This window comes from Montipora foliosa, chromosome 1 (assembly GCF_036669935.1).
Source record: "Montipora foliosa isolate CH-2021 chromosome 1, ASM3666993v2, whole genome shotgun sequence".
Lineage (NCBI taxonomy): Eukaryota > Metazoa > Cnidaria > Anthozoa > Scleractinia > Acroporidae > Montipora > Montipora foliosa.
In genome coordinates, this window is record NC_090869.1 from 45092549 (window position 1) to 45111313 (window position 18765).

An 18765-nucleotide genomic window follows, 5' to 3' on the forward strand; every position below is an offset into this window, starting at 1 on the left:
GTTTTATTCGTTGGTGGGTACATCGTTTTCCTCACCTTCCTTTTACGGAATGGTTGAATGCCAGAAGAGAGACACAAAGAAAATATTATCGGAAGTACCTTAGTGATTGGTTGTATCCTTAGTTGTATTAAGAGGACACAAGTGTGGATTAAAAAACATGTTTTATTTCAATCTTTGTTGTTACATCTGTGTTCTTTAAGAAAGTATGTCAACTTGGGTGGAGGGAACGTCTTCCAAGCAGGACGTAATGGGGTCCTAGGTGTCTGACTGGCCAACATTCTTTGAGTGCGTTCATGATTGATGTAACGCGTGTCGTAAGACAAGAGTCGCTGAGACCGCATCCATTGGACGAAATGGTAGCATTCGACTTGAGGGCAATGGAGTTCTAAGGGATGCTGATGTTGTCCGCAAGAACCGACGGAACTGAGGCGGGGTAGATCGTCGAACTTGGGACATTCCCATTGTTCCAAGTCTAAATGAGGGATCTTCCAGGTATCCAAACATTCATCTTCCATCCCTCCTTTGTGAGCCACGAGGGTCCGTTGCGGGGTTTTGAATTGTTGGTAGAGATGACGTACATCGACCAAGGAGCTCACTAGCCACATGATACGTTTTGGGATAGTAGGGAAGACCATGGACGTACTTGGAAACGTAATGAGCAGTACGTCGATCTTTGACAGAGAGATGGGGCCATTCCACACAAGGCTTGAAGTGGATGGATCCATAATGGGTTCCAGTATGGTCGCAGTATCCCAGCTCTCTAGGTAAGATCTGACGTCCACTACAGAAATATTCCAAATCAAGGACGAGGCACACTTCATCGAAGTGGTGTTTCGTCGTCGTCGTCCTCTGAGGAGGATGAGGCGGAGGACCAATAGTATTTGGTGGGCATGCCTCGTTCGGACCAGAAGTCGGTGACGTCTGGGTCGGGATCGTCGGCGGCTGAGAAGACATAGCGGCACTCTTTGCATACACCACGATCCAGTTCCCAGGTCTTCAAGACCGATAAAGGGAGTCGATTTCTTTCGTAGCGACAACCCTTGCACAAGTAACGATCCAAGAGAGCGTCTATACGTTTGAGGAGTCGTAAGGTCGTGAGATCGTCTTTGTCTTCTGTTTGTGTAGCCACATCCACATGAGACATCCTGTGAACAAATGGGACAAAGAGGCGGACTTTTATTTTTTATAAGAGCGTCCACGGGAGGCACACGTGAAGACCATGCACGGGATGGACACGTGCTACGGGTTATAAAGGGAACACATCGTTCAAACTAAGATCAGTTGGACACCATGAGTTATCCTGCATTGATGATGATGAAACCGGACTGTGGAAAGAAACCGACCAAGTGAGGTAAGAAGAAGGACGATGTCGTTCGTGAGACTGCCCAACCGCCTGCCAAGATTTACAAGGAAGCTTGCGAAAAAGCGGCCGCCAAACGAAAGGACGAGATCAAGAAGAAGGATGAGGAACTGAACCAAGCCGCTTGTGAGTTGGATGCGCTGTTGGTCTCTGTGCCGACCGAGTTGCCTTCGTACGAAGAGATGATGGCAAAGTCTGTCGACATGTATGAATCGTTACCGCCTCAACCTTTTGAGGTGAAGTTGGTCGAAGGAAGGGTGCACCACGACGTTCCTTTTGAACCCACACCCTTGCCGGCTCCTGAACCAACAGCACCACCTCCTCCTCCTACAGTGTCACCCTCTTTGTCCCGATCGTCGCCGCCTCCTTTGATCAAACCTTCGGGCGACGTGCTGTGCCTGTTTCATGCCACTCCATTGACAGGCGGACTGTCCAAGAATGGCACCCCGTACATGTACTGCCGAGATCACGATGAGGTGTGTCCTTTGTTTGTGATGGGCGCCGATCGAGTGCAGACCTGGATCGATGCCATCGAGGCGCAGCTTCATGCCGATCTCCGACAAGGACCCTGGCATTGTTACCATCAGGAGAAGGCGCGTTTGTCGCGGACGGTGAAACCAGAATCCCCTAACAAGGGTCGTTTCTTCTTAGCCTGTCGACAAGTAGAGTCGTGCAAATTTTTCCAGTGGATGGGTGTGTCGGGAACTCATGACCTGTCTCGGGGGAGACGATCAATGGGACGGGTTTCCCACACAAGAACCTGTGGATGCCATGGCGACGTTCGCGGCTCTGAAACGTGAGGCCGACTATAAATGGTCTCATTTTGTCGTGTATCTGATATGGTTGACGCGAACCCTGGGACCTGAGAGAGCGTACGGTACATGGCAGATGTTGGAACAACGGTACCTGAAAGATCTACCTAGTCTCTTGGAGTTAACAGTCCGACTCCTTCTCACCAAGACGTGCCGAAACGCAAACGGCAGAACCGCCGTGCGTCCGGCGTCACCACTTACACGGATCCCGGAACACCCGGTGCCTTAGGCGGCGTGGCCCGATATGCCAAAGCGCAAGGTTTGTCCTTGAAAGAAGCCCGAGACGAATTGCAAGGGGAATTGGCCTATACGTTGCATCGTCCGGTCCATTGACGTTTCCAGACGTCCCCCGTTTTGGTGTTTCACAAAGACGATCAATGGCAAGCCAATCTGGTGGAGATGCAACCTCTCAAGAAATGGAATGAAGGAAACCGATACCTCTTGAGTGTCATTGACGTGTTGTCCAAGTACGCCTGGGCCGTCCCCGTCAAGAACAAGACCGGTGTGGCTGTGACAGAGGCGTTTGAGAAGATTCTGCGACAGAGTGGGCGGAAACCGTTACATTTACAGACGGATGCCGGAAAAGAATTTGACAATGCCCCGTTCAAACGTTTGTTGGAAAAAGAAGGCATTCACCATTTTTCGACGCATGGGGATGCCAAAGCCTCTATCGTCGAACGTTTCAATCGTACGTTAAAGCAACGCATGTATCGTTATTTCACGGTGCGTAATACGCAAGTGTATGTGAACGTGTTGCCCCAACTCCTCGACGGCTACAATGGGAGTCAGCATCGGAGAATCGGCATGGCTCCACGCGACGTGACGGAGAAGAACGAAGGAGTGGTGTGGTCCACGTTGTACGGCAAACGCTTGAAGCAGCGTCCTCGTCCGAAACTCAAAGTGGGCGATTGCGTCCGACTCAGCAAGAAACATCGTCTGTTCAAGAAAGGTTATCTGCCTGGTTGGACCGAAGAAGTGTTTGTCGTACAACGCGTGGTGCCCGGACCCGTCGTCACGTATAAACTGAAAGAATGGGATGGAACGCCTCTCGAAGGCAGTTTCTACGAAGAACACGTTCAGAAAGTGACCGTGCCGAACGAAGCCTTGTTCCGCGTGGAAAAGATCCTGCAACGACGCGATCGTATCGTTAAAGTGCGTTGGTTAGGTTGGCCGAAGAAATACGATAGGTGGGTGCCTCGTTCTGCGTTACGACATGTATAAAACCAAGACACAAGACACAATAAAGAGGTGATCATGTCTCGTTATGTGACGTTGTCGAGTCATGTTCAAAAATCCGAGTTCCCTGACAATGGTCCTTCCGAGTTTAAGGTCCGTCTGCCTAACGATCGTGCCTGGAAGAAAGACACCGATCGTTGGGAAGTGGGATTGAGTGGCGTATCTCTACCTGTCATTCCACCACCACCACCTGTACACCCCGAAAAGACCCTGTTTCACGAGGCGTACCATGGCGTGGGCCATCCAGAAACATGGCATAAGGAAGGATACTTGTGTACTTTTTACTATAGCACCACGACAAGGAATTCCAGTGGAGAGCTCCGTATTGCGCGCAATCAACGAGGGGTGATACTCTTGTCGGAGATCACCCCTTCCAAGACGGGTGTGGAATTTGTCAACAAGATCATCCATCGAATGCAACAGAAGATCGAGGACAGTCTACAAACCGGGGAGCACCTTCACTTTGAGATTGTCGATACGAGTCAGACCCCCCAAAAGACGACGAGATATAATACCATGGCAACATTTGTATGGAAGGGAGACGATTTGCTTCTAGATAATACGCATGTGTTTAAGAGCGGGGTCATGTGGAAGTATTTTGGATGGGTCAGCGAACTGGCTTTCCATATGGGATGGTTGACCAGGACGACGACCAATGGACCTTTTCAGCCAGGTCACTACAAGAAAGGACCCAATCTACTCATGGAAGCTATTGATAAACACGCCCCGGTACCGGATTACACCGCAGAAAACTTTCGTGATGGATCCGTCTTTCAGGGGTACCCTAATGGTTTTACCACTGAAACCGGACCGGTAGCCTTGACGTCTGAAGGTGTGGGATGGAAGGTTTTGTATCAGTATGCATATTTCATGGTGATGGCTAAAGCTTTCAATTGGCGTTTTGTACGTCTGAACGAAGCCTTTGCCAATTTGAAGGACACCCCATTGGCGACGCAACAGATCGAACGTCCCCTCTTTGTGTACGTCAACCTGATGGAAAGTCAATGGTTGGAAGAGTCGTACGACGAACTGTTGCGCACCGTCCCCTATAAAAGTGGAGGTGCCTGGTGGGAACCACAACAAGTCCACTACCATCGCCTATGCGGATCTAAGATCGAGACGATCCACGTACGTATCAAGGAAGTCGACGGTCGTCCCGTGGCCTTTCCTAAGGATAAAACAAGTACTCTCTGTCTCCATTTTCGTCGTCGTCATGAATCGTATCGTCGTTCTCAGCGATCCTTCGAAAGAGTTTCCGGACAATACGACCAATGCGTTCAAGTCGCGACTCCCTCAGGAAGTCCAGTTTGAAGGGGACTGGGAGGTCGGACTAACATCCATTTCCATGCCCGATCGCGGTCTAGATGTCAACACCTTGTTCGCCAAAGACACGACCAACATAGCAACGGTCAAGTATCAGCTGTTAGATGTGTCGGCTGATAGCCGTACGACTCGTACAGAGCATGTGACACGTGAGGTTCTCGTGAAGAACGAATCAGCGATCGTGGATGGGGTGGGATTCATGAAAGCCCTGTTTGATGAGATCGATTGACAGATCACCAATACCCTGCAAGGGATAATCAATGGTCGCGTAGAGGATCCGCGTCGACTCACCTTTCGATGGGAAGGAGAGGTGGCTGTCTTGGGAAGAAAAGACATTGGGGTACTGGGAAGTGCTCCTGGTAATAATGTGGTGGAGTTTCGCGTGGATGAAGTCCTGGCCATTCGTATGGGATGGCTCACCAAGTCGACTAGTGGAACACACAAGTTGGGACCTAATCTCCGGTTCAATCTCTACGGCAAGACGAATAAGAGATCGGATAGGGCAGCCACGACCGAATTGACCTCGGGTCGTCTCTGGATCGTAGACTTGGGTTCATTGGTTTTGAGTTTCGCATTGGAATGGCGCTTTACAAACTTGTCCAAAGCGTTTCAGACGGCTGTGAACCATGGTTCCCGAACCTTATTGATCTATTCGGATGTGGTGAGTAGCAACATCATGGGAGATGCCGAACACCCCCTGGTGCGAGAAGTCCACTACAACCGAAGTGGAGGAGGTGACGTCTATTTCGAACCGACCCACATTCAATGGATGCCCCTGCGACGTCGTTATTTGGATGTCATTGAAGTCAGTGTGGCCGAGAGTGATGGACGTCTGGCTATCTTGGGAGAAGGTACGAGGACCATCGTCACCTTTCAGTTCCGGAAACAACCGGACCAATACGTATAAAAAAGAGAGGGACACTTTGTTGGGAGACGATTCATCATCATTAAACGTGTCGTGATTCTCAGCGATCCGTCGAAGGAGTTTCCGGACAACACGACCAATGCGTTCAAGGCGCGTCTCCCTCAGGAAGTCCGTTTCGAAGGGGATTGGGAGGTCGGACTAACGTCCATCTCCATGCTGGATAACGGTGTGGATCTCAATGTCTTGTTTCCCAAAGACACGACCCGCATCGTATCGTTCAATTATAAGTCGTTCCATCATGTCACCAATGTCACACATGTCCATACATTGCACGTGACACCTGCGACACTTATGAAGAGACAAACAGAGATTGTGGACGGGGTTGGACTGATGAAAGCTGTGGTCCGTGAGATTGATCAAGCGGTCTTCGTCAACAGTCAGGATGAGCATGGGGTTGAAGGGTCTCGAACCCCATCGACGCATCGACCGATGTTCCGGTGGGAAGGAGAGGAACTAGTCATGGTCAAAACAACTATCACTGCTAGTAGTAACAGCAACATCAACGACAATCTCGTGCTGGTTCGAATAGACGAACAGTGGGCCTTTTGTATGGGTTGGCTCCAAAAGGTGAATGACACGTATAAACTGGGTCCTCATCTGTTGTACAATCTCTACAATGTGAAAACCGGGAACGTAGAGAAGGTCCAGGACACGGAACTACCGAATGATGTGTTATGGATGATAGACTCGGGAACCCTGGTCTTGAGTTACACGGTGGAGTGGCGATTTGTCAACTTGAATGACGCGTTCCAGACGGCCGTGAGCCCTGGCTCACGAACCTTACAGATCTATTTTGATGTGGTGAAGAGCAACATCATGGGAGATGCCGAACACCCCCTGGTGCATGAAGTCCACTATCAACGACGTGGAGGAGGTGACGTGTATTTCGAACCAGTCCACATTCAATGGATGCCCATGCGTCGTACGTATCTGGACGTCGTCGAAGTCAGTGTGGCCGAGAGCGACGGACGACTGGCTACCTTTGCTAAAAAACATCGTAGAACCATCGTGACCTTTCAGTTTCGGAGGAAACAACCGCTGCAGCACATATAAAAAAAACGCTGTCGGGAGGTCATCATCATTCTCATCATGCGTGGGGGTAGTTTAACACGGTATTATCCTCCGTACCTTCGTGGAGCGGGTGCCACCGAAGATTTGATCAAGATTGCGTCGCCCGTATTGTTGAATGCTATGCAATCAGGACTTCGAGCGGCTGCCAGTGGTCGTTTGTTCAGTGACGTCGGAGGTGTAGTGGGACACTCGTTGAAACGCGGTTTGAAACGAAAAGCGGGCGCCTTGGTGAAAGCCGGTCTCAAAGCCGGTGGACGGCATGCCTATAAAAAAGCCAAACAAAGTGTGACATCCATCTTTGGACGATGAACCTCCGACCGATCGTTGTGCATTCGCGGTTGCGTTGACAACGCGCCTACCGTCGACATCAGTCCGCCCCTACCGGTGGTATAAAAGGCAGAATCCCCGTTCAGTACGGTGGTTGGTTGATCCCTCACGTACCAAGAACACGACGACGACGACCTCGACGTAGAAGACGACGACGATGAGTCTGGAACTCTTTACCATGCCTTCAACGGACATCACGGTCGATTCGTACCGGATGGTGCCATACAGTCAAGCCATGACGGGCATCGTGCCCATCACCTTTACCATTCCCGGTTTGGACGAATTTGTGGATTTGGGACGCAGCTATTTTGAAATCGAAGAGAAACTAAATTCAGCGTCGACCAATGGCATCGTGGCCGATACCAATGCAGCCTCGGATGCGACCGACACGAAGTCTGTGTACGTCACCAACAATCTCGCCCACGGTCTCTTCAAGCAGATCAATCTACGACTGGGTGGTGTCTTGATGAGTGAACAGACGGACACGTACATGTACAAGTCCTTCATCGAAACAGTCTTGAATTACAGTCGAGACGAAGGCAGTACCCTGTTGGCCCCTCAAGGTTGGGTGAATTACATGAACGTGGAGGAACAATTAGAGGCATCGGATGCCAACAACGACATTTCCACCACAGCTGGATGGGCGTACAATAGTACGAATGCTTTGAAGACGGCCACCAAACTCTTTTACGGGAACAACAAAGCTACGATGATCATGTATCCTCATTTGGCAGCCATGCGAACGGGACGTTTGCTGATCCCTCGCGTGGAAATGGTGATAGAAATATTTTGCAACACACCAGACTTTTTTCTGTTTGGGACCAAGACCAGCGGTACGGGAGTCAAAAAATATGTCACGTTGGGTCGAGAGGACATCAAAGTCACCTTTCATTTGTGCCGCGTCAACCTGAATGTCAGTGTGGGCAATGCATTGATGACCAAGATCGATGTGAAAGGTCAAATGGCCAATTATCCCATGGTCAAAAGTCAAATCCGAACCTTTTCGTTTGATGGCAAGACCACCTTGTGGACAGAAGACCAGTTGTTTACAGGTCGTCTTCCCGATCGCTTGGTCGTCGGACTGCTGGATAGCAAAGCGTTTAATGGGGATTTGGAGTATTACCCGTATGCCTTCCAAGATTTTGGAGTGAAGAGTGTCCGTTAACTGGTGGGTGGGGAAGAATATCCCTATCCGACGTTGGAACTGAATGGCACCAATACACGGAAAGACTGGTTGGGCTATCAACGTCTCTTGGAAACCAGTGGTTCCATGGTGCATCATCGTCCTCACATGATCCAGCCAGGAGACTGGGGATATGGCAAGAATTGTACCTCGTTCACGTTTAACAATGTACCCAATGGCGATGCCGATTCACCGTATCATCGAAATCCCAAACAAAAAGGCAAGCTGCGTCTGGAAATCCGATTTAATGCCGCTCCCAATAAGAACATCACCATTTTGGTGTTTGGTGAATTCGAAGACAGCTTCCAGGCCGGTGCGAACGGAGCCATCACTTATCAAAAATACGAGTGAACCAATGGAATTTGTGCCCTTGAGTGACGTGACCTTACGCGCTTTGGCTTTGGACGATCCGGTCCTGAGACGCGTCTTTCACGGCGTCCATCCCTCTGACGGACTTCCATCGCGTCCACCCCATACGACGCGGGCCGCCTACATTGTTAATACGGATCCACGAGGGGAACCGGGTCAACATTGGTTAGGAATTTGGACGGAGAAAAATCGGTGTGAAGTCATGGACAGTTACGGACTCCCGATCACCACGCACCCAACCTGGAGAGGTGGCTCGAAGACGAATGGGATTCGGTGCAATGGAACGACCGGACCCTCCAAGCTTTGAACAGTAAGCTTGCGGTCATTATGCCTTGATGTTTTTGAAAGATAGGGTTCGGGGACGCACCATGCTCGAATTTGTGCAACGCTTTTCTCCCCATGATTTTGTAGCCAACGATCGAGTTGTCGGTCGACAAGTACGTCGTCAAATTGTCAAAGAGTGGAATGCGTTACCCTCCCTTCAATGTACGCCGCATGAGCCGATCCTTCTACATTAAAAAGACATTTCATCACATGTCTTGTCTTGTCTTGTCTTGGGTCGTACTATAAAAAGGGGCGGATCACACCCTATCCTATAGAACAAGATGGTCCGTCGTAAGAGACTGCGTCGTAGGAGACGACGATGACGACAGCGGGGTGGGGCTTTAGCCCGTCATAAACCCCGACTTGTCGATAAGATTGCGGAAGGGATGTCCATGTTTTTATCGGGTCCCGCCCCATCGTTTGGGAAAGTAGGCCTCTTGCTAGGGAAACACGCTTTTAAGGGTATAAAAGATAATGTGCAGCGCTACCGTCGATGAGGGGGATCATGATACGACAACCCAGTAGTACGATGATCGTCGGTCCGTCGAGGAGTGGCAAGACGCAATTGACCGAAGCACTCTTGACGGAAGGAGGTGTCTTTGAAGGAGGTCAGACGAAACTGTGTCATTACTGTTATGCCGTATGGCAACCGCGTTTCGAACGTATGAAAGGTCGTGGGATCCGATTTCACGAAGGGATCCCCGACATCGATGATCTTCGACATTGGTTCGGAAAAAGTCAAGGTGGGATCCTGGTATTGGATGATCTCATGGACGAAGGAGGGAACGACAAACGAGTGTTGGACCTGTTCACCCGAGAATCGCATCATTGGAACATCACGGTGTTATATTTGTGTCAAGATTTGTTTCCACCCGGCAAATATGCCAAGACCATCTCCAGGAATGCCCATTATCTCTTCGTTTTCAAGAATCCGAGAGATCAATCAGGATTTCGGGCCTTGACGTTACAAGCCTTTCCCGATCGATGGCGTGACGTCCTTCGTCTCTTCGAGAGGTGTACGCAACGACCGTACGGGTATATAATGATGGATCTTCATCCCGCCTCAGACGATCGGTACCGACTGTTCAGTTGTGTGACACAGTCCGACGGTCCGACCCAGGTGTGGAAACGTGAATGACCAGCCCAGGATCCCCGTTTGCCCATTGGGATCCCTCCGAGTATCAACGTGCCTTATCAGAGTACCGACGAGAGAGAGCTCCTTCCACACCTTCCAGTCCCGGATCGCCGTTTAACCAGTTTCAATTTGAACGCAATCCCTCCGAGTATCAAAGGGAACTGCAAGAGTACCGTCAACAGCAGCAACGACGTAGAGCCAAAGAACGAGCTGCCCGTCAACGTCGAAGACAGGGAGGACGTTCTTTGCATTTGAGTTAACGACTCGAGGTCGCCCAACACATTCCTATAGGAACCCGATCGTTCAGGATGACCTCCCCAGCTGGTGTGGGGAGTAGGACACCACGTACGTCCCCGGCTGGTGTGGGGAACACCATTCCCGACATGACCCCAAGAAACACGCCGGCCGGGGTCGGAACACGAACACCCAACAGCACGATTCAAGAGTTTTTGGAAACGTTGGATCAAGGTCGTGTGCCGACCCCCAGTCCCAATGCCCTGTTGACCGAACTGGGTCTTGATAGTGGAGGATTGCAGACCGATACGCTTCTCTCCCAACGAGAACTCATGATGCGTTCTCTCTTGGACGGGAGTATCCCCGTCGCTCAGAGAACGCAGATTCAAAGAGATTATCATATCTCTGACCAAGATTTACAAGATTTTGCCGCCAGTGGTCCTTCCACTGCGACGGCCACCCGTCGTCCTCGTCCCACCACCGGAGGGAAACGCCCACGTCGACGACCTCTCCCAGCGTCTCCTGCAGGTTCCCGCCGTTGAGGTAGCAGTGGCGGTGGCAGAGGAGGAGGAGGTTCTCCTGGAGGGAGCAGTCGCCGTGGAGGTGGACGACGACGTCTCGATCAAGACGGACTTCGACGTCAAATGGATTTGTTATCTCAAGACGCCCGTCAACGAACGGATGGACGTCGTATTCGGAACATCACTCATACCAACACTGTGACCACAGTCTACGAAGACGGTGGCACGCCTACGGTCCGACGTACCTCCTCCCGAATCAGTAATCCATAAAAAGGGTCACCACGTCCACCTAGAACCTCATTTCCATAATGCCCAAACCCATCCGACGCCGACAAGACGGAGGTATCTTTCCTTTAGTGATTCCTGGTCTATTGGCCGCAGGAAAAGCAGCTGCCTTGGGAGGTGCAGGAGCTGCAGGTGGTTACGCTGTTAAAAAAGGATTGAAAGCCACCGAAGCCGCCGTCCAACGCCATCGACGACGACAACGTGGACACGGTCTCCTGGCCGTCCTAGGCAAAGCCGTGGCTGCTGGGTACCAATTAGGAAAAGATAAAAAGTATAAAAGGATGGGTGCCAAAGGAGTCACAGGTCATTATGAAGCGCCTGAATATAATTATGGAATGATGAAACGGATTCTCCAACGAAAACCTTGGGCGCGAAAAATGGTGATGGATCGAATGATGCGTAGGGATCCACATCCTTTGAGGAGACTATGAAACGAAGAAGAAGAAAAGCACCAGTCCGACGACGACGACGCCAGCGTGGGGGTGTGCTCCCTTTGGTGGCCGCAGGCGTAGGCGCCCTACTCGGAGGCCTGGCCGCCATGACGTGTAACAATGCTAGGATTCGAGCACATCACTGTAAACGGTATGATGACATGGTGGCTCGAATACGAGCTGAAGATGCACGCCGTGGAGACGATTCGGCCATCGTGTACACGCACATTCCTCCCTATAAGCCACCCCGCTACAAAGGTCAAATCTTTCTCGAGAAACTCAAACGTAAACTCACACGCCGACGATGGCGGTAGCATTTGGTGGGGTGTGAGACGTCAACGCGGACGTGGTTTACCCGTATGGGTACAACGGGGCGGCAACCTGGTGATGATCCCAACTTCTAAACCCCGGCGAAAAGGACGCCGACGACGACGACGAAGACGACCAGGTGTACTCCGTGTATAAAAAGAACGCCCGGATCTATAGCCCGGAACATACCAACATGTCGTGGAGGATTGAATGACAATGGCCGTTTCTAGGGAGTGTCTTGAAAGAAGCCAATCATCAAACGCGTCGGGCACGACTTCAGGCCGCCAATGCCGATCAAATCAATGCCGTGAGTGAATTGGTCATGAACACGATCCGAGGAACCATTCCTGTATCGTCTAAGACGGTGGGACGACTTCGACCTTACGAAAAGGTCTTGGGGGACATGTCTCGTCGAAAACATTCTATTAAAAGGAGACGTCAATTGATGATGAATCAGACAGGGGGAGCTCTTTGGGATGGTCCGAACGCAGCTTGTGACGTGATACGACGAAGCAAACGACACGGTTTAAACACGGCTTGTGACATACTAAGACCAAGGAAGCGATAGCATAAAAGCCCGAGGACATTTCGATCCAAGGATCCATTTGCAACATGGACGATGGTTGGTGTGATAACACGTGGATGTACGGGCCTCGTTCGTTTTGTGCCCTACAGGATCAGATACGTGGGCTTCGACATCGAGTCCGAGAACAATGCAACATTGTCCGTCAATTGACCGATCAATTGCAAGAACGCAATCAGAGTCTGGATCTCGCCGAACAAAAGATGGGGGTCTTGCAAGAACAAGTCTGCGAATTGAATCGGCATTTGGAACGAGAACGACACGAGAAACAGGACCTCTACTATAAAACCAGGGAGAGACGCGAAGATCTTAGTACCTCACGATGAGCGAAGTGGAGACCATTCCAGGATTCGAAAACAAAGTCTTGATCGATCCCCAACGACTTCGTCAACTCGAAGACGTGTACAAGGAACGTCTGACTGAAAACATTCCCTTGGCCAAAGCCGCCCGTATCGCCGCCAAACAAGAAGCCATTCTCATGTCGGACCAGATTCCTCCAGGTGTGAGGAAAGCCTTGGCCACCCCTTTAGCCAATGAAAAGAAACTGTGGACCAAAGCCGTCCGACAACCTCTCGGGTTTGGACCGGATGCCGACGACGAACGCGATGCCGAGGCCAATGCCTATGCGCAAGGACCCTTACACTCCATGTTGATGCAGCTGGTCCAAAAGAAGAAGAAAACGCCCGAGACCCCAACCACACCCTCGGCACCCCCTAAAGCTAAAAAACGACTTCGATTCATGACTCAACCGAAAGCAGCCCCACCCAAAAAGAAAAAGAAGAAGAAGTCGCCTTCCAAGACACCGGCTCCGTCGGTCGACTGGGGACACCTTCCGTTTCAAGGGGACCCCAGGATGATGGGGGACAGTGTGGCCGACTATGCGGACACGACCGCTCAATCGGTGAAGAGGAAGATTCGTAAGAAAGCAGGTCGCCTCCGTCCCACCGAAACAGATAAATTACGACGCCCGCCCAGTTGACAAACGACAATTGGATGACGAGGACTACTAAGAGACGCCAACGACGACGACGACGACGTACCCGTCAACGAGGTGGCAAGTTTGACTTGCAGAATGCTTTGGCCAAGACTGGGATCGAGTCTCATTGGCCTGGCTATCAGTACATGGGTCCTGGCACCAAACTCGCCAAACGACTCAAACGGGGTGATCCCGGCATCAATCGGTTGGACAAGATTGCCAAGACCCACGACATGGATTACGCGAAGGCCAGAAACTTACAGGACAAGTGGAAAGCCGACGACAAAATGATTCGGGCTATCAGTAACCTCCCAGGCAAAAAGAAGAAGACGGGGAAAGTGGTCAAGAAAATCATGCAAATGAAACGTAAACTCAAACTTTAATTTCTTCTTAACGAAATTTAAGATTGAATATTCTTGTTCGATGCCAAGGACCGTAAATGTCAATAAAAGGTACAAAACGAAACTGTCCCGTTCTCTGGTTCTTTTTAATTTGTTTTTCCGGGTGCCAAATGGGTCGTCTCCGATAACTCCAGGCTTTATGTAGGGCATGGGCTGTCGCGCAGCAAAACAGTTCTCCCCAACGTCTAGCCAGACGATGACGACGACATAAACGAGGTTGTTGTGTCTGCAACAAAATGAAAATGTCCGTCAGTCCCTCTTCTCATATGATAGCATTCGAAAAGCCATATCAGAATACACTCCGCACATTCCATCATCAACCAGCCTTGGGTAGGACAACGCATTTGAGAGGGATCTGAATGGGACGGTACGACCATCTGAAAAAAAGTCAAATCCTTCCGGTTAAACAAGAACAGTATGGAGATCCCAGACCGTGATAACGTCCCGTACGTACAACCAAATGTCCTTCGGTACTCTGGTACACCAAATGTCCCTCCTCGTTGCGGACCATGATCTGACGACGCCATACAGGTGGATCCAAATAATAAAGGGCCACGCCTCTGTCCTCTTCCAATATCTCCTCCTCAAGGTCCTCATCGTAGGGATAAATCACGCGTAACTGAAACTGTCCAATGCCTGTTATTGGATCCAACCCCATATAATTATAAAACCCGTACCGTGTCACGATCGCATCCACAATGGCAAGTTTCTGAACGGTGGTGTAACTTTCTCTATGACACTCCCTACAGTAACAGTCCTCGTATCCGATGTAATCCTCGTAATCAGGGGGGTTGATAAGAATGCACTAGGAAAAAATAAACAAAATGACTCCCGTCAATCCATGAAAAAAGAAAGTCCAGTCAATCGTTCCTCCATCAGCATGCAGCGAACCTCCGGCATATAGGGTCGTCTCTCGTGCACGTGGAAGCGGCCACTCCACGTACAAAAACATCGATCGGCACTGACCATGATCTGACAAGGAAAAAATCATCGTGTAAGCTCCCATACGGCATGGGATTCATAACATCCCCTGTACGAGAGGGTATAGGATCTCGCGGTCACACCCGATACCCTGCGACGCCCAAACGTTCCCAGACACTGTCGTCTGTGTTCCCACGGCAAGATAGATCCATTCAATCGGTAAAGACAACGTATGCATGTGATGGGTCCAAAGGAACAACAAGGTGAGTCCCAAAGCATGAATCCTTCCCCATAGGCGTACACAGTCATGGTCTATAAAAAGAAAAAACATAGGTCATCGGTATGACCGACGGTATGACCGACGAAATCTATACGTCCCTTGACACTGTCGTTCGTGTTCCCACGGTGGGGTATGTCCATCAAATCGGTGAAGACAACGTATGCACGTCACGGGTCCAAATGTCAAACAACAACAAGATGCGTCCCAAAGCATAAACCCTTCCCCAATGGCGTACACCATCATGGTCTAAAAAAGACAAACCATCTTTTGAATAGATGTCCAGACTTGGAGATAAACAGTTTCTTGTTCGGAGGAATGGGGTCTCCTAGACGAATAAGCCGATCCATATTTAGGCAGACTGCACCAAGTCTGTGAAAAACAGAGAAATGACGTTGGTAGGAGAATCGACTATAGGCTACGGTATCTAGGTCTTGTACCCCTATTGACGAGTCTGAATAGGTCTGAATAGTTCCATACGAATACGTGTATCCTTGTCCATCATTGTCCGTAAAAAACTGCCCGAAAAAAAGGAGAGAGCGCACCACAGCTAATAATAAAAGGAACGGAACGTATTAGTAATACGGACGACGTTCACAGGAGAACCGCTTATCGATGGCGACGAATACGACCATGGCAACCGATCGCCCTCCATAACTCCACCACGAATTCCAGCTCTTTCGCCTTCCAACCCCACTGGGATGAAAAATGGGTAAATCTGTTTAGACGACACCACATCTAACGATAAAGGCAACGAAACGTATGAATTAGTAAGGCATCCCAATAGAGACCTGTGGCACTAAGACGGAAGCAATAGGAGGAACAACATCCACACCCATAAGAGGTACAACGTCCTTCCTGAAAATCAAAAAAAGGGAACCTCGTGAAAAAGAGACCGACGGCGGTCCGTATGACAACGACGACGTCCATAGGAGACTTCCAATCCGTCACATCGACAACGAACAAGGCATCCGTAACACACACAATGAAAGGGATTGCACTCGATCCAAGACCATTGATCCCCTGGACAATGTCGATACCCTTGATAGGTCCTATGTTCCTGTACCACCATCTAAAAGAAAAAATGTTTAATCACTCGAATACTTCCATCCAATAACATATCCTCCATCGACGCTGTTCAACTGTGCGCGGAGGTTTTCCCATATACCACACATCCTCGAAAGATTTCTCAAATTGACAAATCACCTGCACACAATAGGGAGAAAAAAACTGCAACTAAACAACCATTCCCTGACATAAATGACACTAGCCCCCCAGATCACGACGACACGGTGGGAAACCATAACCTACGTCACACTCACAAATCATATGTCCTGGACGACGGCGACGTGCATAAGAGACCAAACAGGAACAGTCCCACTTTCCACACGTAAGTTCCACGTAACTACAACGACATTGCCATTCGACCCAATGATGATCCTCTCCAGTGACCACCAGGACCTACAAGAAATGACACCTGACATAAGTGACACCAGTCCCCCAAATCGCCACGACACGGTGGAAAACCATAACCCACGTCACACTCACAAATCATGCGTCCTGGACAACGGCGACGTGCGTGACGTGTGTGACAGGAACAGTCCCACTTCTCACACGTATAAGTGTGTATACTACAACGACATTGCCATTCGACATACACTCTCCACGTTCCAGTAACCACCATGACCTAGAAGAAACAGCGACAGTGAGGGGTTCGAAGGGGCATACAAATCGACACATATCGACACCAACGACAAACAACAAATGACAAACCCCTCTCGACGAAAACGATAATTGCCCGTACAATAACGATACCCCGGACAATTCAACATTCGACCAAGACAATACCGACATAACATGATTCGGCTTCCAACATGTTGGTTCCCGGGTGGAAACCGACAACACCACCCACACTCAAACACGATAGTCGATTCTCCTACGAACGTCGCCGTCATCTAAAGACATTAAAAAAGATAAACGAGTCTATCAGGTTCGCTTCGATTTCGACCCAACACAAATAACAGGGACGTACCGTGTCATGTTGACTGCAACGTGGTAGATGGGATAACTCTTCGTGAATGGGTTTCCAGCGTTCCCTTCGGTCCTTCTCTCGGTCCTTCTCCTCCTCTCGATCTCGAGCCTCCAGCACATGTTGACGTACTTCGGGAGGTAACAGGTCCCAATACGAAGCCTCGTCGCGGATCGCCGGGGGCTTTTTGGTGGTCTGGCATTCTTTCCACCAACGTCCATTGTCTTGCTTGACCCATACCTCTTCCTCATAGTTTGGGTCTTGCTCGATCTCCATACCACGTCTGGCCACCGCCGACTCAATCATACGTCTCTTCGAATCCGATGCCATGACTTTTGATACGCCACTCGATCGGGCTCGCTACTTAACAGGAGTCGTTCCACCAATCCCTGTTCCCCTAAGGGTCACATGACTCTCTGGGGGGATACCCCCCCATCCCCCCAGAAGACCTATCTCCCTTCGGATTGGTCCATCCATAATACACGTCAAGGTCCTTCAAGGTGACCCTCTCTCTATAAAGGACACGTCGTCTTTTTTTCACAATTCATCTCATCATGGATAGTGACGATGACTTAGCTCAAGCACTCCACGAGTTTGAACAAATAGGAGGTGCCGCTCCAGGACGTTTCGTCTTTGAAAGACTACCTGTGGTGGAACGACGTAGTGTCCGTCTCGGGGTTCGTGAACGGGTCTTTCAACTTCGCCCTCGACAGATGGGAGCTTTCATTCCTCGACAACGCCTGACCGATGCCCTCGTGCAAGGTCTTCGTACCGCTCTAGACGATCTGATAAATGACCAAGACATCCCGGACGGCGACCGGATTTACATTGCTCTGGCCTCCAATCGTATTGCCAATGCCTACAACGGATGGGGACTGCGGGCCGGGGAATGGCGCGCTCAAGGTCCACGCGTGGATGCCTTACTTGGGAATCTTTCCCACATGCTCAACTCCAACGAACAATTTGAAATCGGCGATTCCTTCACCCTCTCCTTCGTTCACGTACGCGGTGCTCCCACAGGTTCCGGTTACAAAAGAAAACATTTACCAGGTCATCAAGCATCGACGCGTCTCAAAGAGTTCAAACGCCGTCTCTTGCGCGTTCCACAGGATGACCAAAATCTATGCTGTCCATGCGCCATCGCTCTGGCTCGAGGGGTCTATCAACACCGAGACGACCTGAGGTCCTGAGGTCAATCATCGTCGCGTCACACGAGCGGCTCAAGAGCTTCTAGACGAAGCATCTCTTCCTCCCCAACCCTGCGGTCCAGAACAACTTCAACAACTCGTCACAGCTCCCAGTCTCCAAGACTACACTATCGTGGTCGTGGACGCCAACCGTGCTTACGCTTGTTTCGCTTACGGACGTGGGGACACTTTGTTAGGACTCACGAAGACGGTCATTATGATGCCTTATCTTCTTTGCCAGGTTTTTTCGGCAAAGATTACTTTTGCAGCAAGTGTTTTCGAGCCTACCATAATTTGGGTCAACATGCCTGTCGCAACAACCAAGCCAATCATTGCGGAGCCTGCTTGCAGAACGGATACCCTGATCATGGCGAGGCCTACTGACAGTACCGCACGGCTCAGACACTCTGTATCCTCTGTGGATGTTCTTTCTACGGGGACCTCTGTCTCCAAACCCATCAGTCCAAGACCCAAGCCGGTAGACCCGTCGATCCTCAACATCCCTCCGTCTGTGCCACCCGTCGTCAGTGTAAAGAATGTCACCGT

At 50.3% G+C, this 18765-nt stretch overlaps 1 protein-coding gene across 1 annotated transcript; it reads left to right on the forward strand.

The window, feature by feature from the left end:
• Positions 1–7232: 7232 nt before the first annotated feature.
• LOC137969576 (uncharacterized protein F54H12.2-like) lies at positions 7233–8219 on the forward strand. Its single transcript, XM_068815885.1, has one exon. It carries the CDS (start codon positions 7233–7235, stop codon positions 8217–8219), a length of 987 nt encoding a protein of 328 aa, XP_068671986.1.
• Positions 8220–18765: the final 10546 nt, after the last annotated feature.